Below are 25896 nucleotides of genomic sequence, written 5' to 3'. Positions count from 1 at the left end.
AACGAGAGAGAGAGAGAGAGAGAGAGAGAGAGAGAGAGAGAGAGAGAGAGAGAGAGAGAGAGAGAGAGAGGCGTTACCGGGCTGTCGGGAGGAATGAACGTGAATCAGTCTCCGATGTAACGTGAACGGAGGAGAATCGATGCTGCCTCTGCAGATGCCCTGCGCTGCTTCTTCCTCCTCCTCCTCCTCCTCCTCTTCTACTACTACTACGACTCTCCTGCTCTGTCTTTACGCTCCCTAGGCCTTACGGGGACTGACACAACCCGCGCGCACAAAGTCCCATCCTGGGGGTGGAATCATTTCAAGCCCATCTGAGCCGGACCTCCGTTGGCAAACATCAGCGGGTACGGGCCTGTTTATCTCATCTGTCCCAGCACCTGTCTTTATTACAGCGGCTCCATCCACAGACAGAGCGGCTGTCCGGCCTGTTGTCTGCTCTGCTGCTTGTCTAGGCTGAAGATGGAGGTTAGAGTCACCTTTTCATTTGTGGACGCTGACTTTGACACCTTTATCTAAACTGACGTGTGTCTTTATGAGGTCAGTTGTTTGGTAAGTGATGTCCAACTGATGGAGGTGATGTGAAATGGAGCTGTTTTGTCTTATTTACCTCTACATGACTGCTGCTGTCCAGTTGCTGCGTTACAGGGGGACGTGTGTCTGTGCGTAAGGAGGGTGTGCGTGCTGATGCCTCCCCTGTGTGGAGTGTGTGTTGTCTGCGTGGTGGAATCCCCTGTGTACAAACCCAGCCTACAATGGCACAATAGACTGTGTGTGTGTCGCCAAACAGCGTTTCTCTGCCAAAACATAAGGAAATACTCTGCGTCTAATTTTCTCTATTGCATGTGAATTTCTTTATAAGCAGAATATTAGATGATCGTGTCCTAATAACGACAAGAACAAATGCGCGTCCGTCCCCCACTGCATGGCCCTAAGAAAACGCAATCCGTTGCAATCCGCGCAGACAGAGCAGGGATGATAAAATGACATAGAGGCCACGTTCGGCTCATCCTGGATCACATTTGAAGCATTTCTGGCGCAATAACATTTTCCTGCAACATTTCCGAGCTTCTAGATGGTTCCAGGGTGAGCAGAGGGCGGGATGCTTCAGGAAAATCAGCTTCTGTGGCTCATTACGCAAAGCTCGGAGCTGCGCTTTGGTGCTGCTCATGATCCAAACATGTTTTTAGTTTGTTGGGTAGTGGCTCGTGTTTGCTTGCTGGGAAATGACAGTGTAGTGATCTGACGGTGAGCCTGAAACAGATCATTGGTGCTGTGAATAGGATCCGGCCGGTAAAGCCAAAATCTGCCAAATCAGGTGGTACAGTCAGTGTTGTCTACTCTGGACATGATACACCTATTATTTCACATTTATTATCCATGTGCTGAGGGCTGTCTCTGGGAGCTTAACCTGAAGTGACGTATTCCTAGACACTTTTTAGTTTATGCCATTTAATCAGTCTCCTATAGCAGTGTTGGAATAAAGAGACCAGTGGTGCAATCTAAGTACCTTTGCTTAAGTACAATTTGGAGTCATTTCGTTTCCTACTTTTTCATATTTAAACTTCACTCCATTTTGTGGCAATATCATACTTTTACTCCACAACTTTTATTTGAGAACTTTAGTTACTTGTTTATCATTCAGATTCAAGTTAAACATACAATAAATTCTAATTAGATTCAGACCACATGATCATTAAAACAGTGTCTAAGGCTGCTGAAGTCTTCTCCATTGTTACCAGCTCCAACATGAAAGTGATGCATCAGTAATTATAATCCAATAATATCATATGAATTGATGTGAAGTGAGTCATCCTAAATAAAGAGCACCTTTATTTCTGCTCATTTATTACACGTTTGAGCTAATAATGTACTTTTACTCATATTTTGTCATATTTTGAATGCAGGACTTTTACTTAACAGATCATCAGGAAGTGGCTGGATAGAGTAGTGGTAGCCATATCCCAGTTAGCAGGGCCACGTACCACAGGGTCACTGGTTGGATCAAGTGTCACATGTCCTGCAGGGCAGTGTCCATGGTGTGTATGTATGTGCGTGTTACTTGATAGTCTCTTTGTGGGAATAATTTCTGCAACTCTAATTGTAATACTCCCACTTTTAGTAGTGATGCTAGTAATGGTTTTAGATTAGTAGGATAACTAGGCAGTAGTAGCAGTAGCCATTACAATATAAGGAACTAAAGTAGGAATGTCAGTATAGGTAGTAGTAATATAGCTGATTGTAGTAGTTTTAGCAATATTAGTGCCAGCAATAGTAACTTTAATAGTAACACCATGGGAGTGCTGGGAGTGGCAATGGGTAGCTGGTAGAAGTACTATTAATTTTAGCAATGGTATTAGTAGTAGTATTACTACAACTTTAGTGCCATTAACGTAAGTAACAGGACATGAAGAATGGTAATAGTTATGGTATAGCTGGTATTAGTAGTAGCACTTGATCTTAATGCGACCAGTTAAAGAACTGGTACTACTAATTTATACTAGGAAGTAGTAGAAACAATACTACATATACCTACAAAAGATCATTTTGATTGTGATGCAGCTTTTTCTAGAAATAATGCAGCAGAGTAAGCTCAAGTAGCAAACAGAGGTAGATCTGCTGCTAAAGAAGCAGTTCAGATACAAAGTAACTGACTACTGAGAATAACTCCTTTCTTAAGCTGTAGTATAGGTAAGACCTGATCATCTCAAAATACATTTGGGTTTATTAGTCAAATACACGATGATGTCTGTTTCAAACCAGATATTCTGTGTGTATGTGAATGTTTGTGTGGTAACAGTAGCAGCCCACCTATCAGAGCCTGTGGTCAAACTGAGGGATAGTGACCCTGCGCTAATACGGAGGGGAGACTAAAAATAACAAAACTAGTATGAGCTGCTAGTAAGATGTTGTGAGATGGTTCATAAAGGTCTGTTTTAAGTCACTTCAAACAGTTTATTGAGGAAAATGGCATTGGTTAGAATCCAGTAGGGCCAATGTAGAATGTCATCACAGACGCTCATTTGCATGTGAATGAGAATACCACACTGATGCTGAGTTACTGAATGGTCCTCCACTGGGTATTTACATGGCTCCAATTGTTTGTAGGAAGACATCTTTATGGCCATCACTATGTAGATTTGGGATTTGCAGCTGGCAAATAAAAAAAGTTATTTTGGTACTGCCAAATCAAGAAAATTCGTGTCACTTCACTTTCCCATAGAAAAGTTGTCGGGAATAGCATCATGTGCTTAATTTTCTGGGGTTTCACAAAAAGCTGACTTCTGGTATCAGAATAACAACCCATGATGATCTATTATGCAGCTCATTAGCTAATCTAATACTTTATGTTGCATAGCAACAAGCATGGTGTAACCATGTGTGGTGCCACTGAGCCTGTGGTTGAGCTTTGAGTTGCACAATCTCAGCACCTGGTTAAAAACTGCTGAGTCACTGGTAACACTTACTGATTGTCCCTTTTTCCTTTTTAGATATTAAATATCAACACACTATCTCAGCATCAGTTCACATACAGTTGCCCACAGAAAGCCATGATGGTGGTATGGTGAATGTGTTGGCCCCTGTCAGCTGTTTGTGTGTCTGCTTTTGATTGCACCACCTTGTGCTTCATACTGAAAGGAGAGAGCAAAGGTGACACGTTCATCTCTACTCCCAAGTACAGGCCTGTTTGGAAAAAGGGCTGTGTGAATCGGCCTTTGTTTTTCCATATTCAAATAGGGCTGACCAGTAGTACAGGTGCATTCTCTGTGGGAGCGTTTACTATTCCTGTTCTGTCTTACTCTCTTTCTGTACCCCAGACAGCAGGGCTGTTTAACAGCAGACAGGACTGTAGGACACATACTCCATCACAGTATAGCAACAACCAGACCCACACGCAGACTGATATATCACCATTGCTAGCTGCCTGGGTTTATCTTTGTGGAGAGAAGTTTCTGGATTATGGAAGTTATGCAGTGAGCATACAGACTGAAGATAAGCCTGATAATACAGTGACACTTGTTAAGTGGTAGACATGGTTGATATAGTGCAGTCTGATTTGTGACAGTTGTACCCAAGTACCCAGAAGCCTTCATATATACTTTATATACTTTTCTTCCATTGATCAGAACATCTATGTACTTAGGAGGCTCAGGAGTAGGTACATCACGCCTGATCCAGCCAGTCTGTGCTTACTGTGTGGGATCTGAAGTTATGTAAACTGGTTGCCTTTTTATCTACTACCAAAGCAGAGCCTCTTTTGCTTCATTTCTGTGGTTTTCAGTATTATGTTGTCATAGTAAACAAATTGAATGTATTGGCATTTTGTAAGAGTCATGTTTACATGGTTTTTATAATATTTACAAGATTTAATTTAATTCAATTTCATTTGTATAGTGCTTTTAACAATTGACATTGTCGCAAAGCAGCTTTACACAAGCAAAGAAACTATGAAGTTTACATGAACAGTGAATGTGTATGAATCATAATAAATAGATTGTATCTGATGAGCAAGCCGAGGGCGACGGTGGCAAGGAAAAACTCCCTGAGAAGGCAACAGGAAGAAACCCATCCTCATATGGGTGATAACAGAAAGCAGGAATTGAGCAGTTTACCATTGTAGACAATACATATACATATTTCATCACATGCACAGTTTCTGAAATCATTATGATTAAATTCTATCATTGACTTGTTTTGTCACATCATTATTATTATTTTTTATTTTTAGTTAAACTATGCTTTTGGTGAGTTAAGGCAAAGGTCTTTAACCAGTGAGACATGAAGCACATGGTTGGTATGTCTCATCAGACTGGAGGGTCTCTGCTTTAGAAGAAGTGCAAATATTGCGTTTGTAATGTAACAGACATGTAATTGTCTGTTGTGTTTTCGTTGTCAAGCTGCAACATGATGAAGCTGGAGAAAACATATGTCCTGATAAATGATGTTTCTATCTATATAAGTATAATAATAATTTCAGATTCTAGATATTGAAATATCTTTCAATTCAGTTTAATTAAGTTTCATTATATAACACAAATCACGTCACAGCACTTTATATTGTAAAGTTTAATGATTATAACAACATACTTTGAGTCCCTAGGAGTGGGGACTGCTCTACTAACTGAGCGAACTGCCGCCCCATATTGTTAGACTTTATATTGAAAACATATACAACTACATATAGTTCTGTAGAAAACCCAGCAAATTCTGTCTTCTCTTTTTACGCTATAGTTAAAGATACAATATGTAACTTTCTTTAGTGTTTTGTTTGTTTACTAGAAATACACGCCAAACTTTATCCTAACTGAACAGCAGTGCAGAGGTACTCACTTCTGTAAGTCTTTGAGTATTGCCCACCCCTCTAAGCAGAGAATTTCAATTATTTCTGTATGTTTAGTAAATGGTAAATGGTCTGCACTTAGATTGTGCTTTTCTGCCTAGCTGGTACTCAAAGCGCTTTACACTGCGTCTCATTCACCCATTCGCACACACAAGCACACACTCTCACACACTCTCACACACCAATGGCAGAGCTGCTATGCAGCTGATCTGACCAACCATAAAACTTTACACATTAAGCTATCATCATTGTAGAAAGTCCAGCCATGTGGACCACAAAGTGTCCTTGGGCACTTTCTTAGTTATTAGATTTAGATTCAAACTTACAAACTATGGATTTGGACTTTTGTACATTTTGTAATGATGTGGAATAAAGATCCAAAAGTAGGTAAGTTTGTAAGAGTTTACTGTATTTCTAAGGACAATGATGAGGCTCGGCAAAGGAAACTGCAGAGACGCTGTGTTGGCTATCTTTTCCGCAAGTGGCCTATATGCACAGCAGTGACAATTAATTCATGACTCCAAAGAAACTGTCCAGCAGAGAAGGGTTACAGACCAGGAGGGGTAGATAGAGGTGAAGGTCCTGCAGATCACAGGTTTGATACACAGGCAGATCAAGGCAGGTTATCAGGCTGGAGAGTATCTGTCCCAGGGGAAGATTGCAATCTGGCAGAGATCAAGTGCAGTCAAAGGGCATGTATAAAGGAAGAGAGTTACCTCAAAGCAGGGATGGGTGGACCTGAACAGAGGGACTTAACCACAAGCAGGGTGGAATCTGTTACCTACAGCAGGAGGAGAGATCGTCTGAGTGAAAATAATACTGATATGATGCAGGATTAAGAAAATGACATGCTGGATTGCATTATGGGAAGTGTAGGCTTAAGTGTGTCTGGGTTTTGACCTATGCTAGAGACAAGAAGTCAGGATATGTACGTTTTTTTAGTTTGTTTCTTTGTTTTGTTTTTTTTAAACAAACAATTGAGCGTATGCCTGTTTACCTAACTTTACAGAAGTGACATATGGGGATATCCCCAAATTCTACAGCACTCATCTCACCCACACATTGCAGTTTATATGCCGCGTTTTTTTCATAGATGTAGCTGGCAGCTAGATAGCTGCTTTGTATGACAATAACATCTCTGGTCTTCCGAGGGAATGGGTTCGATTTACCTGAAAATATCACTAAATAAACCCATGCTAAAACATCATTGGTGATTTAAGATTTAGGATTAAAAAATGAATGGAGCCAAGTGTAAGCAGAAAGAGAAATGTGAAAGAAATTGAGAATGTGGAGGCTGCATGTGGTAGTGTGGGAGTGTAATATAACACTGACTTGTAGGATTTGTACAGTAATAAGTGTTACATAATGTGGAGCAGGCATGCTCTCTGGCTCTCTGATGCTTTCACATCAGAGAACATACACAAGCAATCTGTGTATAAAACGCTGTTTGATACTGTTACATGCATTACATTTTTTTACCTATAATCAGAAAATTATAGCCTTCTACAAAAATCACAGTCTCAGGTACAGTGTCTCAGAATACGTTCAGGTTGAAAAGGAGATACAGTACGAGGAGTTTCATCATGAGGCCATAATTCACTGCTCACTGCAGTTCATTTGTCAGTCGATGTATATTTAGCTCTCTGTTCATTTGTTTCTGTAAGAGACAAATTTAACTCCCCCTTTCTTTCTCTCTTCTCTACACACACACACACACACACTCACCCTAACCCCTGGAGTAGGCGGCTACAGAGAGTGAATTCTGGGAGTGAGGGAGAGGGAATCAAAAAAAAAGTTATGGAAGACCACAAATGACAAATAAAAACAGTATTGGGCTGAAATGCTGAGCTAGAATATGAAAACCATTGACAGCAATTTTACTGTTTTCTTATGGCTAAAATGCCTGTTGTTATGAACTGACGAACTAACAAAGAGATGAGAGGTGGACAAACAAAAAAAGGATTTAATGTCAACTCGGTCCAAAAAACAAACAAACAAAATCACTGCAAGGGCGCGCAAAATACAAACTAACACGCAGACCAACAATACAAAGTAACAACGAAAAACTATGCACTAATGCAGACGAAATACAAACTAACAGACTAAGAAGAAATACAAGGTAACAAACAAAAATCCCTTCAAACGCAGGCAAACTAACTCACAAATAGGGGAAAACCAAGTCCAACAAATGATGGGAAAGTCCAGGGAGTTAGGGAGTATAATCCAGGTAACGAGCAAACTAATGTGTCTAGAGTCATCCAGTCGACTGACGAACGAAAAAACAAACGTGTCATCCTGGGTATGGTGCAATCCAAGACCAAAGCAATCCAACTGATGAACCAATGTGTAGTGAATTGCAACTAACCATAATTAAGGTCAAGGAGCGTGGAGGGTGAGGAAGTCCAAATAAGGTTAAACAGGAAGTGGCTGGCCAGGTGAAACAAACAAAACCAACTAAAAGGGGACGAAGGGAGGAAATGTAACACCTGTGCTACTAAGAAAACATGAAAATGAAACTAGTCGTCCACCAATCGGGTCTTTGGTTTGTTTTCCTGCTCCTCCTGTCATATGATACATTTGATCAAGACACTGAACTCCAAGATGTCCTCAGTGAGTCAGGCAAGTGTAGGACAGCTCTAGCATCAATGTGTGAGTATGTGTGTGAATGGGTGAATAAGAAGCAGCGCAAAGAATAGTGCTCTGTAAATACCGATCATTCATAAAGAGAAAACACAACCAAACACAGAATCGTTTGAATTTGATTGTATTTTCGGGTTTTTCTACATGTTGCACCTGTGTGGGTGCAACATGTAGAAGGGTGGTTGGGTTTTCTATGTAATTCTAATAAACCCACAGTTCTGTTTCCTCACATAGGAAAAGCAACGGGACCCAGTGACTCCACATTATTACCATTCATTTTCCCATTTGTTTGATATTTTTAGGATAAATTAAGTATGTTAAGGCAGTAGATTCACTGAAAGTGAAAACATGGAGCACTAAAGGTTAAATCCAAATGCATGTTGTTAGAAATGTAGTAAATCCATTACAATATAGTAGTAAATAAACCTCAGTGCTAACCTGGAAATCCTTTTTTAATTTCAATGTGAAGTTCTGTTGTGAAGTAGAGATTTTGATGTAGGGCCTTTGTTGCATTGTAATGTTTTATAACAACAACTATATAACTAGCTGACATGAAGTCTGTATTGTACTGCTGTGATGTGTTGAGCTGCGTGGTTTTGCATGGCACACAGGGCGGTGTCATTTACAGTGTGCTGTGTTGTGTAATATTGTGTGTGTGCGTGAGAGAGAGAGGGAGAGAGAGTGCATGTTAAGCCTGAGCATCAGCAGCAGCAGTTGTTCCTACTGCTCTGCTCCTATCAACTGCATTCCCTTTGTCTATTTCCCTCTGTTATTCTCTCCTTCCTTTGTCAGGCAGCTTTTCTTTGTTTCTCTCTCTCTCACTCTCTCTCCACCCCCAGGTTGTGACTGTGGGTTGATTAGAAAACGTGTGGCACAGAACAGGCAATCCATCACCCTGCCAAAGCCTGCCGCTTCCGCACATGCGCATCGTGGCACCTACTCCCAAACACACACATACACCCTCCACCTCGCTGTTCTCTTCTTCATTTTTCCTTCTCTCTTCATCCACCCATATTGGGTGTGCATTCTTTTTCCAGCATCCCACATCTGGCCTGCTTTTCATTTCTGTCCTTTACCTCTCCTTGCCCTCCAAACCCACTCCTTCTCCTCCTCATCATCCTCCCACCTCCCACACCTCCTCCTCCTTCTTGTCTGCATCCACTCATCCAACCAATGGCAGTCATGCCATGGATCATCCTCATTTTGCTCAGTGAGATCATTTACAGTGGAGAGACAAAGGAAGAGGTGGCCACCTTTGCTGTAAAATATTTATTGAACTCTTGTATGTTCAGACAGGCTGAATTCTCATCTCTGCTGCTGCACTGCAGTATCCTTTTGTATTAAAGCCATCAAATCAACGTAATATTAAAAAACACTCACTCACTAGACTTGAATGGTTAGAATGGGGCCTTTTATCCAACATCGTCTTTGGGGCTGTTTCTTTTCTACATGTCTAGGTTTTTCTGTATCATAGGTGTTGGATAAACCAATAAACAGATTTAGATTCAGGCTTTAGAATGCTTATACCTCAGTTTCTGGTCTGACAAAAAGGTTGAAGTCTTTTTTGAAGAACTGGTGGTTCCACAAGTCATCTCAGCCACTGTGAGTCCACATTTTAGTGTTTTCGTTTAACTATAATCAACTTTTCTGTACATAGAAACACTCGAGTAATTTAACAGTACTCTAGGTGTTTGTAATAGCTATCATTTAGAAAATTATCAGACTTGTTTTTTTCATCATAGTGAAGCTAAACCCGTGGGCCTATTTTACAGAATTGTTTTGACTTTAATTTCTTTCAAATACATGGGTTTTTCAGCATTGAACTAGTGCTGATGTTTGACTCCCATTCTTTACCAGTTCAAATATAACATTTAAATTCAGTCATACAACACACCACTACCTGCTAGCTAGCAGCAACATCTGTAGTTTTGTCAGTTAAGGTAAAGGAAAGCCCCATGTAACGACATATAAGAATCAAGAACCGTTTTTCCTCAATATTCTCGCTTGTTTTGTTGTGTGTCACAGTGAAGTTGATGCTGATGTTGATCTGCCAAAAGCAAGTAGATTAAAGTTAACTTGAGTTGAGTCAGCACCACAAGGTGGAAAATGATTCTTCAGATGAGACCAGGGTTTTCATAAGTAAAATTGTGATAAGTAAATGGTCTGCACTTATATAGCGCTTTTCTAACTAGCTGGTACTCAAAGCGCTTTACACTGTGTCTCATTCACCCATTCACACACACAAGCACACACACACGGATGGCAGAGCTGCTATGCAGCTGACCTGACTCACCAGGGGCAACCCAGGGGTTCAGTATCTTGCCCAAGGACACTTTGGCATGTGACATGGCAGCCAGGAATTGAACCACCAATCCTATGATTGGCAGACAACTGCTCTACCTATTGATCCACTCCAGTAATAAGTCCTTCTCACAGATTTTAAATGTATCTGAAGGAAGACACTCGTATTGAATCAGGACTCTGTACTGAAAGAAAAAAGTGAGATAGGCAGCTCCCAAACTTTCCAGCCTGCAAGGAAGCTGAATTTTGACTTTCATTTTTAAGATAAATCATGTTCACTGATTTGCTTCTATTCACTCTGCCCCTGAGTCTTCTGAGTTCTGCCCACTGCCATTCGTCATCTAATTACAACCAGTATTCTCCTCATTTGGTCTCTTCAGATGGCCAAAATCTGATCACATCTAATAGTGACTGTTCAGTTCACTCATGGGTAGTGTAGCCTGTATGGGTTCTAAAAGGGACAGCTTACAGCAAGGAAGAAGAGAGCATTCATACCTAGGATAGTATTTTCTGTATTATTGTATTTATGCTCCCAGGATGATTATCTAATCTGCTCGAAGGGAGAACAAAGCTTGTAGGTCTTTGTCGTGCTTTTGCACCACTCACTTTTTACCATGTAGGTGGTCTCGCCCACTTTTGATTAATAATAGGCTTGAGCATTAAAGACTGGCTTAGAACCTGTGCAGAGGAATTGAGCTTTATTTGACGTGAGTAAAATAAATGTCAAAATAGGCATATGGTAATTTAGTGATCCTGTTCCTTTTACCATTAGCAAGATTCACATTTTTCCACTCTAATTAAATACTTGTCAATGGACATTTCGAATGTGTATTATTTATTTCTTTTATCAGAAAATTGTATGTTTAATCCGATGTGTTGTAATGCCAGCCTCTCAAAGTCATTTGACAGGGCTGCAATCAAAACTATTAAAATGCAATGTTAATAAAGCTCTTGTAGAAGTGAAAGGCTGTAATAAGAAAGGCTCCACAACACTCTGTATTGTTGGCTGTTCCTCCAAGAATAATGCAGCATTCTTGGGCTTTTTTAATCAATTGATGGTTATCTGGTTGTTAACTATAAAAGTCCATAAAGTGGACATGCGCTCTTATTTCCAGGTCTTTTTCTGGTCAGCATATCACTGGCCAGTAGTCACTAAGTATATCTCACCATGAGAACAATGGCGTGGCGTCATTGAGGCCTCATAAAGTATTAATAGAGTTCACAGATCCAGGTATCAGCTGATCTGCCTTTGTGGAAAAAGCTAGATCACTTGTGCCAATTTAATCCTATTAGGATGGGCCAGCTGTTTTGCAAAGGCCCTGGGTCAGCAAACAGAAAGTACTTCAGCTGCATGAAGAGGATGACAATTACCAGAACAGCCACAACGTCACAAAGACTGAAATAGGCCATGCATTTTGTTCTACAGTAATAATGTTTTGGTTTGGTTGTTGTTCTCTGAGACCAGAGAGGGGATCTGTGCACCAATACATACATAAATAATAGTCTGTTTAATATTGAGTTTAGACTGGGATCCACTTTAACATCAGAAAATGGTAAACAATAATGGCCTTTAGCAGTGAATACAGCTCAAATCTACAAAAGTCCTTTTTGATATAAGTGGGTAATGTTAACATGACCTTTTTCATCAGTGTCATCAGGAAAGCAGGGGTTACAGCAGGCAGAAAACACCAAAAACATAATTCAGTGAGGGAGAAATCGACTTTCTCCCTCACTGAATTATGTTTTTGGTGTTTTCTTGTATGTCATGAAATTAATTATACTAAAAAAAAAAAGAAATCTTAAATCAATGTCTGTTTATTAATTTTAAACAGAAATTTCAACAACATACTGTATGATAGTCGTGATGTTCATTCTGCAAAATTGGCAAATTCGATCCACTTGCTCAAATTGAATCTTTAAACAACGTGAACATGTCCTGACAAAATTAAATGTAGATACTGTTACCCACTTTTCATTTAGCAAATATCCAGTCTACAAAATTTGCATATGGAACACATTAACACATATAATTGTGTGTACAACAGCTCAACTTATCTTGCAGTGGAGTAACACACACTTTTTTCTCTCTGTAACTCCATCTACCCCTCCCCAGCAGTGAGCCCCTGTTGTGGCCGGTGGGCATGGTTTTGGAGGGTAGCTCAGAGGCGCTGTGTCCCCCCTCATCTCTGGAGCTGCGCCCATCCTGCAACAAAAGTCAGCCCTCGCCTTCTTTGAGCTCAAGCTCACAACCCCACGACGGAGTTTTCCCGGAGGACAAGGAGCCCATCAAATACGGCGAGCTTATCGTCTTAGGGTGAGATCTTTTGTTTCCTTTCAGAATATTTGGGCTTCTTTTTTAATGAATCTGTACACTCCAGGTATGTTTCTAGATGTCTGTTTTAGAATTCTCTCTGAAGTGCTGTGCTGTCGTTGATTGTCATTGCTATAAGTAGACACCCTCGAGCATCAACTTGGTTCCTAATGAGGATGTCTCCATCTCTTTTCTTTCACTCATCTTTCTTCATGATCTGATGCCAGTCCCTTAATATTTGGTATCTACCAATCTACCAACCTTTAGGGAAATGAGAATTTTAAAAAAGTTGCAAACATTTACCTCCATGAGGAACAGCCAGCAGTGAGAAGGATATCTCTCCCATATGGATGGTATGGTGTTATTCCAGGCACAAAGACACATACAGATGCTTCCACTCCTTGACCTATTGATCCATGCACTGATGCATGATGAGGCTAGCTTCATTGTGATTAGGGGGGGGGGGGGGGGGGGGGGGGTCAAGCATAGGGAGCATGAGCTTTTTAGCCACCACCATTCCTTGATATAGATCTGAGCATTTTAAGCATTTATAAGAGCTTCAGCTGAGCACCCCAGGATGGCCATATTGTGATTGGGCTGTATATCCAGAGAGTAGGCTGTGGAAAGCCATTCAAAGATCAAAAAACAAAAAATGTGTAATACTAGACAAAACCACAGGTGTGCCAGCATCCCTTCCGTAGAGCCACTCTTGTCACAAAGTGGTGACACAGATTGGAAGATTTAGTTGAGTGTTTCTTAGAATAGTGCAGCATTAGCATCATATTAAATCAGATCATTTTATAGTGTGTGTTAATAGGGCAATGAATGCAAGACATTGCCTCTTCCCAAAGATTGACTGGTACTTCTGCACTCAGGTCATAGGCCCATGCCTCACTTATTCTTCCTGAAAAAACAGGGGTGAAAAAGTAAGTAAGTAAATAAAGTAACACAGTCAATTTAGTCAAGATGCCACTACAGCCATTTTGGGATGTCTAGGGGACTCACTATATCTGGAAAAAAAGTGGTTCTATATACTCAGAGATTTCTTCCATTTCCTCAATAAGTTAAACTACAAGTCCACATTGCAGTACAGTGGAGGCGCTGAGCAGCTCCTTCAGTTGCAGACTGTTACACCCTCCATGTAGGAAGGAGCGGTTCTGCAGGTCATTCATTCCAACAGCTGTTAGATTGTACAATGCCACAGTTTAAATATACATGTACAAAACCGGTTATCATGCATCCATAGCCCATCTGACTATATTGTTTTTTACTTTATTTTATTATTACGTATAACATATTATATATGTTTAGTCGTAATAGTGTATATAATTGTACATTCTTGTACAAATGTTTATTACCTTTGTATTTTTTGCACATTTTAAACACCCTTTCATTCTTTTTGCACATTACTGTTGTTTTTTTGCACTGACCTGCTGTAACAATCGAATTTCCCCAATGTGGGATCAATAAAGAATATCTTATCTTATCTTTAGGTAGGTTACCAAATTTAAATTATTTGGTTAAATGCTGTTTACTAAAAACCAATCAATCAAAATTGAGACAAAGTGTTATGTATAGTTTTCATACAAATAAAAAAATGACTAATGTCATTACTTTTAACTGCAAAGCCTGCTTTAATTTGACACAAAATAAGATGTTATATCTCTTTGACATTAATAAAATATCCCATTTAAAGCTACAATATGCAACTAATTGCAAATACTATGTATGCATCTATTGTATGTACTATAATTGCATCTGCATGTAACAGTTGTGTTAAGTAAAGTCTAATTATTTAATTAAATTCAGTTAAAATAAGTTAAGATAACTTAAGTTATCACATTCAATTCAATTTACACTTTACAGTGTAAGGTTGAAGACCTTACAGAGTATAATTATATAAAACATTATATAGAAAACCCGAAAATCCAATTTTAGCAAACAACAAGCATCAAGAACATTGGGCAGGTCAACTGGATTCTGGAGATGTATAGCTCCAGGCCGAGGATACCTGCAGAAAAGTACAGAGAGAGGGAGACAGAGAGGAGGAAACACAACTACAAGAGAGAGAAGACACAAAGTTAATGACATGCAATGGTGGCATTTGCATTGATACAGGAGAAAGGAGAGAGGAGAGGAGCTCAGTGTATCAGTAGAGGTTCCCCAGCAGACTAACCTATATCAGCATAACTAAGAGATGGTTCAAAGTCATCTGAGCCATTTACTTAATAAGAAATAGTAGTCCATAGTTTGACAAATAAATAGAGATTTTGGACATGAATCAATGTCTAGATCTAACCTTGAATAACGACACTTTACACATCTACAGTATCAAGAGAGAAGTCTTGCCTTGTGGGATATATTGAACATTGACACCACATTTTTGGTTCTACAGTTGGAAAATTTGAGGTCACACAGAGTGTTATACTTGTTATACCTAGGCAGTAGTAAAAGCTCCTTTGATGAGACCCAAATGTAAAAGTAGTCCAGTTACAGATAACAGTATTTCTGTTTACTGAAAGTTTCAATTACATTTTCTTCTTTTATTCCACAGGCACAATGGGTCACTGGCCAATGGAGACAAGGGTCGCAGAAGAAGTCGACTGGCCCTTTACAAGAGACCCAAAGCCAACGGGGTCAAGCCTGATGTTATCCACAATGTCTCAACACCTCTGGTGTCAAAGGTAAAAAGTCATAGTACTGGACTTACAGCTGTGGTTGTATTCAGACTAAATGAGCATTACCTGATTAAAAGGGCGACAATCTATATTCTATAACACAAGAAAATAGTTTCTTCTGTAATACCAACTAATTAATTTGCAATCTTTGGTATGTATGAAAACATAACAAGTCAAAGTGGTAATTAAACTGTAGTAGCTTTACTGAGGTGCCGATTCAAAATGCCTAGATAGCAAAGCTCAATAGAAAAAATAAATAAATAAATAAAAACAGCTACTCTAATTTGACCAAAATGTTGAAATATCACAATTAGCCTTTATAGAGATGGAATCTAATTAACTATACTTGTCATATATTTGGTTGTACCATATCAACAATACTAAACGCTACAATAATGATTCAGTCTGATTTTGTTACAGACTGCTGTCTGCTGCTGTTTTGATTTTATTGACATTCACAGTTCAGTTTCAACAGTTACTTTGGTAGGAATGTTGGGAATTTTCCAAATGCCGCTAAGCACTACAATAAACCCAGGGAACTCTTCTTTAAAATTGAGAACTAGAGTAACTGTACATTAAAGCAATAACACTCACCGCATTAGTCAAGAATCATAATAAAGGATGACAATTTTCATGTTTACTATTTTTTCAGCCACGAAGCAGTATGACCAAACATTCAACATCCCCAGAGGATGAATCCTACTGACTACTTTATTCTAGCACCAACATAAAATGTGTGTTTGTCTCTACATTATATGGATAGATTAAGATTAAATTTGTTACAGATGCTCATGATCCCATTAGGATGAATTGTAAAACATTTGGTGGTCTCCTAATTTTTCATTTTAAATCATCATTGGGTCAAATATTTAATTTGTAACTTTGCTTTGAAAATGACATTCCATCTGGGAATGGCTGGTAGTGATATATCATTGAAATAATCACAGAATATGTTAGCATTAGATTATCTTTCTCCATCATAACACTAAGTCAGCTGATTAACTCATTATTAATATCAAATATAAATTACAAACAGAGTTGTTCATCTGCATTAGGAAATGTGGTCTGGGTAGATTTTTCTACAGGACAGACCTTCAGCTTTCCTTGCCATGTGACCTGGCTAATATCTTTTCTATTGACAGGCCCTCAGCAACAAAAGCCAGCACAGCATCTCCTACACATTGTCACGGAGCCATTCTGTCATTGTGGAGTACACCCATGACACCAACACAGATATGTTTCAGGTCAGTGTCTGCACGTTCACACACAAACATGCACATGTGCCGTGCAAATTCAATATTTCAGCATGGTGGCCTACTGTATAATTAATAATTAATAAATATTGGCAGGACAAAAAGGATGTTGGCTTTTATCTTCATTTTTATTTTCCACCAGTACAGAATTAAAAATTATGCTGCAAGTAGTGTGAAAAGTTTTTATGGACATTTTGGCACCACGTTTTATGTGGTGGGTGTATAGTAATAAACAAGAATTGTGACTAATTGTCATGTTTCATTAGCACATTTTAATTTGAGAATTAATAAGGAAAGTTGTTACTACAAAAATGCGAATCAGCAGTAACTGATGATACCAGTAATTTAAGAACCATGCTTTAATCATCATTAATACTGTTGTTGTTACTGTCATTTCACTGTTTTATTCTGGTTATATACGTGACTATAATAGTTACGTATACGACTGGTACAACTGTAGCCAATGAAATTTAGTGAAATTTCAGTATAGTTCCCTAAAGTAGTAATATCTAGAACACTTCACATGTCTTGGCATCATATGTACACTGACTTCAAAAAGTTAAAAAATGGTTTAACCCGTAATAGAGTAAGAGTAAAGTAAATGTACAGACTCTGATGTTTTATTGGCTTGAAAATTCAGCCTTGCTGCTATTGTCATCTTTTTGGTTTATGTGTTAGGCAAACAATCTTTCAGTGCATTATACAGTTCTACAAGTTTCCTGTGACATCATGATTTCATAACATAATGTAGCTACTCATCATCTGCTATCCTTAACCTCTGCCTGAACAAATTCAAGGTCCCAATTTTAGAAGAACATTATTCATGAGACACAATATAGTTACTATCTTAGTTTATTGTTTGTTCTACCAATTCCATTCTTTCAGTACAAAACTATATAAACACTGTTCATAAGGCTAAAAGCAGACTGGGGCTAATTACAACTTGTATTTTATAGCTCATGACCTGCTGGTTCTGAGAAGCTAGTCTCTGCAGGAGTAGACAGAAAAGTTCTGGACTGAACACTATGTTCCCCAGTCTATATGCCTATAAAGGTAGTTTGTTCTTTCCTTTCTTACGACTCACAGGACCATCTCTTGAAATAGAGCTCTTTTGACAGTAAGTGTCTCTTGAAATAGCACTCCAATATAAACTTGCAGATGTCTCTTATGGGGAGATATGGGAAATAACTCCCATGTAGCAGCAGATGTCTGTTAAGGTAGCATCTTAATAGTGACTAGTGTAGGGGACCTTTCTCTTCAAGGAAACTACTATAAACATATTTAGGAATCTGGAACCATAACCAGGTCAGACCCCAGACCTCAACTCAAAAGAGATGCTAAGGAACAACTTTAAGAGAGCCACATACATGAGACGTCCAAAGAATACAACAGAGCTAAAGCAGTTCTGCAGAAAGAATGAGCTAAAATTCCCCCTCAATGATGTGAAGGTCTGATCCACAGCTACAGGAAGCACCTGGTTAAGGTTATGGCTGCCAGTTTTTAATTCTTGCCACTGTATCTGCTTTAAGAGCTCATGCCATAACACCATCTATGTCAGTGTTATGGCAACATTATTGTTTGCATAGCATTCACAGTATTTTCCAACTTGTATATTATATTGTATAGGGTCAGTCAGTACAAGTCAGTTGTCAGTTGTACAAGTCAGTACAACACCTACTGGTTGTAGGCCACAGCTGGGATTCAAACCCCAGTCTCCCACATGGAAGGCAGGGATGTTACCACTACAATAACCAGCCACTTCTTCTTATTATTATTACTTTTTTATCATAATTTTTATGATACCAATGTTTCTGTCTTGGTTCTCTTAGATTGGCCGGTCCACGGAAAGCATGATCGACTTTGTAGTGACGGACACAGTAGGCAGCGGCAGCAGTCAGGGTGGAGGAGCAGCAGTGGAGGGTGGCGGTGGAGGACAGTCAGCTCAGAGCACTATCTCCCGCTATGCCTGCCGCATCATGTGCGAACGCAGCGCTCCCTACACGGCCCGCATCTACGCTGCCGGTTTTGACTCCTCCAAGAACATCTTCTTGGGGGTGAGTGTTCTCTGCCATGGCTGCCTGGCTTCTCCTGGTAGACTACACAAGTACCATGGTTACTAATGACAAACACAGTGAGAGCGACAGGAGGGACATGGCTGTGCCACCCACAGTTGATATAATAGCTATAAGGTCATTATATGCAACCTTCTTAAATACACATGGGAGTAGAGGGAGCTTTATTCTTCTCACATACTGTAACATGCATTATATCAGTGGGGTGGTCTAAAAGAAGAGCCATGTAATACAGCAGAATTACTCCTTAATAGAAGAGACTGCACTGCTTACTTTCATTAATGCAGCACAGTCATGCACCAGCTCAGCAGTCCTCATCTGGACACTCTCTATTGCTGTATCGTCACTTCATTAAGTACAGCTGTCTGCAGCCTCACCTATCCACAGATAACAGCACATGGTAAATGGTCTGCACTCATATAGTGCTTTTTTACCTTACTGGTACTCAAAGTGCTTTTACAATGCTTCTCTTACACCCATTTGCACACACAAGCACACACGCACGACACTCACTGCATGCACTGAATCACCAGGGGCAACTTGGAGTCTAGTATCTTGCTGAAAAACACTTTGACTTATGATGGGAGTAGCTGGGAATCAACTGGTAGACAACAGCTCCCCTTTCCAGAGTCACAGTCATCCTCTATGTAGAGAGACATGAGAGAGACATATAGACAAATTGTAAAATGTAATTGCCCGACCCAATAACGAGTTGACATGTTTTGCTTTTAAATGATTAATTTTTAATAGTTATTAATTTGTTTTCCATTAAGAACACATTTGTTTTTCATGCCTCAGTCTGTAGACTTTTGCTTTGCTTTTTAAGATGTGAAAACCTCCAAAAGCAGACAGCAGAAACAGCTTGAAAATAGGATTTCTAGGTGCCCAATTTATACAAACCAATAATAGTCCTATCTCATGACTGCATGACTTCATCCCATGCAAGATTCATCAGGACTGTCAACCAGGTCAGCAGTCAGAAAGCAAACAAACACACAGTTCACTTCAGGGGTATGTATAACTCCCCCTCCCCCACCATCAGGAAGTTTACACTTACTCTGAAGTATGGAACAAATATTATCCTTCTATTAAAGGTCTGGTCTGAGTTGGGCTCTGTGGTTCACCTCAGTACAATAGATGTGATGCTGGTAAGACACTGTTAAATAATGCATGGTTGTGTGGGAGAATCCTAAAGTACTTTTCATTATACCAGACCCACTTCACACAGTTTGATTACATATGTACGTATATGTTACATATATATATATATATATATATATATACAAAACTGTGCTGCTCACAGCTGTCTCTGTCTACTAAAAACTCATCATGTCATTTGACTGTGCTCACATAAGTCTAAATGTTTTCTCTAAACCTGCAAAGATTGAGTCAAAGATATGAGATATGAGACTCAGTGACTGTTACAGAATTATATATCGTATAAAGATATACTGCATATGAGTTATAGAAAACATTTAAAATTGAGATGTACTGTATTTGAGTACCCTCGATGGACAAAACACCTTACAATTGCTGATGACCCCACCCCAGAGCTTCAGGATTTTGGGTTTCAAATCCAAAATGAATGGATATTTCAAATTAGATGAAGACTATGTTTTAAAACAGCATCCTAATGTTTGGTCAGACTCACCTGCAATACAACATATTTTCCATTCCTAAATAACTTTTCTGAAGGTTAAAAACAAACATGAAAGGATGTCTCAGCTTTGTTGTAGCTTGTCTTCTTACATCAACTCTAAAAACATTTAATCAACAAGTTCATGCTTTCTTCTAAGTTGAGTCTTTATTTCTTCCTTGGACCAAATTGGAAGTAAATATCTTGTCTTATCCTCCCCTAGGGTGCTTCTGTGGTTCATGTTTGATTATTTTCTAGTTATTTGTCTCCCTGTATTGTCCAAGGAGTGACAATAGCCTACATCAACTTCCTGTAATTAGCCCAAAGGTCAGAAACATTCAATAAAGGTTTTAACAATTGATCTTGACCAAACCAAATCTTTTGATCAGACTAAATTCCAGTTCTCTGGTCGAGACCGTGGTCTGAGGTACCTTTCACACCTGCTGCTGAAATTTCCTGTTCTACTCCATGGTAGTCAATTTGTGTTCATAATACATTTTTAATTTTTCTTAGGTATGGGTTATTAGGCATGGGTGTATCACCGTGCTTTAGCCAGCACTGTAATCATTCTGTACTGAGCTAAATAGCTAATAGCTAAATAGCAGCAGAAAAAGCTATAGCTGTTTTTCTCACCAGTCAACTCTGACATCCACCTCCATTATATCCCTCTGTGGTTCCCCATCATTCCCCTAATCTTTAGGTATGCCATTCTGTGTGTTGCATGTGGGGGGGGGGGGTGTCTCTTAGGAGCGGGCTGCCAAATGGAGGACGTCGGATGGGTTGATGGATGGCCTGACCACCAACGGAGTGCTGGTGATGCACCCAGCGGGGGAGTTTGTGTCTGAGCCAGCTCCAGGTGTCTGGAGGGAAATCTCAGTTTGTGGCAATGTCTTTGCCCTGAGAGAGACCCGCTCAGCACAGCAGAGGGGAAAACTGGTAAGACAAAATGGGGTCGATGGGAAAAAGTGTCAGGATGCAAAAACTGCAGCTATTCTGGTGAAAGTTGGTCTATCGCTACAGTATATTGTCTTTTTTTTTTTTTATTGACGTCCCATTACAGGTGGGGAGGTAGTTATTGCCAACAATGTGCAGTTTTATATTTGTTGAATATCCCAAAAACCCTAGTGCAGGGGTGTCCAATCCCGATCCTCGAGGGCCACCATCCTGCTAATTTTCCTACTATCTCTGCCCTACCCACTGCTGCTTACCTGGATCAGGTGTGTTCAGCCAATCAGAAGGTTCAAGATTCAAAAACTTTATTAATCCCAGAGGGAAATTGTTTTGCCTCATTACAGTTGTTGTCAACACAGACAGAAAGAAAGGGAACCACAACCAGGAAAGATCCACACCAACACAAATACACAATAACATCAATACAGAGAACTTAATATATATATACAGAATATGTAAAATAGATGAATGAAAATGGGTCAATATTTATAGTTCATGTTGGAATCACAGCAATTATAAGACATACATTTTCACCTCGCCTCCTGTGGCGCTCTGTGGAGCACTTAATTAAATTAAATTATTATTAATGTTAAGTCTTTGACTGAATGTGCGCCTCTGTCCTCAGTGTGTAGTGGGTGGGAGGGATTGTCCAGGATTGAGAGGAGTTTGGACAGCATCCTCCTCTCAACTACAACATGTAGAGAGTCTAGGTATTTGTATTTGTATTTGTATGATCTCAACCTTTCCACCCTGTATAGAGAGAGGGATGACAGGACTCCCAGATTTCCTGAAGTCCATCACCAGCTCCTTTGTTTTACTGATGTTGAGTTGAAGGTGGTTGAGTCTACACCAGTCAACAAAACTGTCCACCACTCCCTGATACTCTGTGACATCTCCACCCTCAATACATCCGACAACTGCAGAGTCATCAGAGAACTTCTGAAGATGGCAGGACTCTGAGTTGTACCTGACGTCTAAGGTGTACAGGGTGAAGAGGAATGGAGACAGAACTGTAGGCATCTTTAACTTTAGCATACAAGAGGTTCAATGTCCTCTCCCCCCTGGTGGGACAGCTCACAGACTGGGTAAAGGTAGGAAGTGTCTTGGTGAGGGTGGCGTGATTAAAGTCTCCAGAGATCATAAAGAAGGCGTCGGGGTGTCTGGTCTGCAGGCTGAAGGTGACCGCCTGAATGACATCACATGCAGCATCGGTGTTAGCAGATGGAGGAACATAAACAGCGATTAATATGGAGTTAGAAAACTGTCTGGGCAAGTAATATGGACGGTCAGCCAACAGTTCAATATCAGGGCCGCATACATGCTCTTTCACAGTTACAGAAGCTGGAAGTGCAGGGCTGGTTGTAAAACAAGCCGGACAGTGGACCTCGAGGACTGGGATTGGACACCCCTACCCTCGAGCAACACAGTGTAAATAACTTTTAGGCTGTGATACAGCCAACATTGGGCCATTGTGTACTCAACCCCCCTTGGTGGCTTTTTATGTCATTCAGGGGGTGACCATTCTGATTGGTTTGTAATTAAGCAACTAATCAGAGCGGTGCAGTCGAATCACTACACAAAAAGAGAAATGTACAGTAGTGCCATTTACAACTTATCAGACAAGTCTAAGTCTAGGTATTTGATGTTATATCCTGTCAGTATTGGTGCAGGTACTGGCAGGATGGGTATCAGGATAAAAAAAAATCCTCTTAAATAATAACCTTTCTTGTCTTCTCCTGCCTTTTTCCTCTTGTTCTTGTTTTAAGGTTGAAAATGAATCAAATACTCTACAGGATGGTTCTCTGATTGATCTGTGTGGGGCTACGCTGCTGTGGAGGACCCCTGCCGGACTTCGCCACACCCCTACCCTCAAACAGCTAGAGTCCCTTCGCCAGGAGCTGAATGCTGCCCGACCTCAGTGTCCTGTGGGCTTCAACACCCTGGCCTTCCCCAGTCTGGCCCAGCGTGAGATTGTTGACAAGAAGCAGCCCTGGGTCTATGTCAACTGTGGCCATGTGCATGGCTATCACAACTGGGGTTACCGCAAGGAGAAGGGTCCCGCAGGACCTGGGGGCACAGCACCAGCCAGCACTGGGGAGAGAGAGTGTCCCATGTGCCGGCGAGTGGGCCCTTACGTACCACTGTGGCTAGGCTGTGAGGGAGGATTGTACCTGGACGCCGGGCCACCCACTCATGCTTTCTGCCCTTGTGGCCACGTATGCTCAGAAAAGACAGTGGTCGGGTGGAGCCAGATCCCGTTACCCCACGGCACCCATGCCTTCCATGCTGCTTGTCCCTTCTGTGGTACTTGGTTGACAGGAGAGCAGGGCTACATTAAACTCATCTTCCAAGGCCCCGTCGATTGAACCCCAGACCTGGAAATCACTCAGAGGAAAGGTAGGTGTGGATTGGACTGAGCCAGACCAGTGAAGCAAAGACTGTGAGAAAGCAAAGGTGACAAGTACAGGGAAAGCATTGTTGATATGATGCACTGAAGGCGAAATGCAATAGTAAATGCCAAGGCTTCATAAGGAATATGAGGTGTATGGAGACACTGTAAATAAACTGTGTGAAACTGAACATGAGTTTAGTGATGTTTGTTCTCCTCGTTCAGTACAGGTTTCTACTGATCTACATGTGTGACACTGCAGGTTTGTTAAAATAATTGTAAAGGATTATTATTGCTTAATACATTATCATAGTGGGATCGGAACAAGAAGTCAGTCATCCAAGTCATGGTAATCCCAGAGACGCTATATTGTGGTCACTGGACTTGCTTGAAGTTCTTGGAGAAGTGTTGCCTTATTTACTTCCAACTGACTGGTTGGAAATCAACAATCTTCAAGAACTTCAAACAAGTTGAGAATAGCTCCTTTGGAAGAAAAGGAGCAAAGGAACTTGCTTAGAACTACATGCTGGTTGCTTCACAAACAGTATACTCACAGCCACACACACACACACACACACACACACACACACACTTTCCATCGTCAGATTAGGGGATGGTGTGTCTAAACCTTTCTACCACTTTCCAAAAACAACAATTCAACAATTATACCTACTTTATTTGGTGGTTGTCCAGCTGTGTGGAGTGAAAGGGATTGTAGGTTATATTTTTCTCTAGTTTCATTTGAACAACCTAGGGCAAGACTGTGACTTCTTCCATGATCAAATGTCAGAATATTAAGCCATATTGTCTCTCTTACCCTGCCTATATACAGATGCTGGTCATATAATTAGAATATCATCAAAAAGTTAATTTATTTCACTAATTCTGTTCAAAAAGTGAAACTTGTATAATATATTCATGCATTACACACAGACTCATATACTTCTAGTGTTTATTTTTTATTTTGATGATTAGAACTGACAGCTAATGAAAAACACAAATTCAGTATCTCAGAAAATTAGAATATTACTTAACACCCATACAAAGAAAGGATCTTTAGAAATCTTGGCCAACTGAAAAGTATGTACATGAAAAGTATGAGCATGTACAGCGCTCCTTTTGCCTGAATTACTGCAGCAATTTGGCGTGGCATGGAGTTGATCAGTCTGCGGCACTGCTCAGGTGTTATGAGAGCCCAGGTTGCTCTGATAGTGGCCTTCAGCTCTTCTGCATTGTTGAGTCTGGCATATCACATGTTCCTCTTCACAATATCCCATAGCTTTCCTATGGGGTTAAGGTCAGGCGAGTTTGCTGGCCAGTTAAGAACAGGAATACCATGGTTCTTAAACTAGGTACTGTTGGCACTGTGTGCAGGTGCCAAGTCCTGTTGCAAAATGAAATCTGCATCTTCCTAAAGTTGGTCAGCAGCAGGAAGCAGGAAGTGCTCTAAGAGTTCCTGGTATATAGCTGCTTTGACCTTGGACCTCAGAAAACACAGTGGAGCAACACCAGCAGATGACATGGCACCCCAAACCATCACTGACTGTGGAAACCTTACACTGGACCTCAAGCAACGTGGATTCTGTGCCTCCTCTCTTCCTCCAGGCTCTGGGACCCTGATTTCCAAAGGAAATGCAAAATTTACTTTCATCAGAGAACATAACTTTGGACCACTCAGCAGCAGTCCAGTCCTTTTTGTCTTTAGCCCAGGCAAGATGCTTCAGACGCTGTCTGTTGTTCAAGAGTGGCTTAACACAAATGTAGCCTACAGAATTAGACTGAGAGACCATTTAAAGGCCTTTGCAGGTGTTTTGAGTTAATTGGCTGATTAGAGCGTGGAAAAATGCTTCCTTTGTAATGGTGTTAAGTAATATTCTAATTTTCTGAGATACTGAATTTGGGTTTTTCATTAGTTGTCAGTTCTAATCATCAAAATAAAAAAAATAAACACTTGAAATATATGAGTCTGTGTGTAATGCATGAATATAATATACAAGTTTCACTTTTTGAACAGGATTAGTGAAATAAATCAACTTTTTGATGATATTCTAATTATATGACCAGCATCTGTATACTCTTCAATAGATTTAATGTGGTTAGGTGACATATTGTGTGAATCACTCCTGTAATGTTAGCCAGACTTTACACCCAAACGCTGTGCAAACAGTTGTGCTGCTCTCAGTTTGCCAGCCTTTAAATTAAGACCTCTCCCTATGAAAAGTTGTCCCTTGTTAGGTGCAGCCAGCAGAGAGACTGTGCTGTAGTAAGCTGCCGACACCACAGAGTGTCTCTAAGCCGTGCTTCCAGTTTGCAGCGCTAAAAATAAC

General features: G+C 40.2%; 1 protein-coding gene across 2 annotated transcripts; it reads left to right on the top strand.

Moving 5' to 3' along the window:
- The first annotated feature begins 84 nt into the window (after positions 1-84).
- On the top strand, positions 85-23740 carry peli3 (pellino E3 ubiquitin protein ligase family member 3). 2 transcript variants are annotated; one of them, XM_026352440.1, is made up of 7 exons: positions 85-344; positions 12396-12593; positions 15145-15274; positions 16411-16512; positions 18351-18575; positions 20977-21165; positions 22947-23740. In XM_026352440.1, the coding sequence occupies exons 2-7, from the start codon at positions 12421-12423 to the stop codon at positions 23544-23546; spliced, it is 1419 nt and encodes a 472-aa protein (XP_026208225.1). In that variant the 5' UTR covers positions 85-344; positions 12396-12420; the 3' UTR covers positions 23547-23740. The 2 variants fall into 2 exon arrangements, with proteins under 2 accessions (XP_026208225.1, XP_026208224.1); XM_026352439.1 differs by having other exon boundaries at positions 12393-12593.
- Positions 23741-25896: the final 2156 nt, after the last annotated feature.

This window comes from Anabas testudineus, chromosome 18 (genome assembly GCF_900324465.2).
Source record: "Anabas testudineus chromosome 18, fAnaTes1.2, whole genome shotgun sequence".
Taxonomy (NCBI): domain Eukaryota; kingdom Metazoa; phylum Chordata; class Actinopteri; order Anabantiformes; family Anabantidae; genus Anabas; species Anabas testudineus.
The sequence above is the reverse complement of the archived record's forward strand: the minus strand, read 5'-3'. Positions and strand labels throughout refer to the sequence as shown.

Excerpts from the sequence above, each read along its gene's own strand:
- peli3 (XM_026352440.1), top strand. The coding sequence starts at position 12,421 with ATGGTTTTGGAGGGTAGCTCAGAGGCGCTGTGTCCCCCCTCATCTCTG. Across the intron at positions 12,594-15,144 it reads GGCGAGCTTATCGTCTTAGG|GCACAATGGGTCACTGGCCA; the intron begins GTGAGATCTTTT and ends TTTATTCCACAG. Across the intron at positions 15,275-16,410 it reads CAACACCTCTGGTGTCAAAG|GCCCTCAGCAACAAAAGCCA; the intron begins GTAAAAAGTCAT and ends TTCTATTGACAG.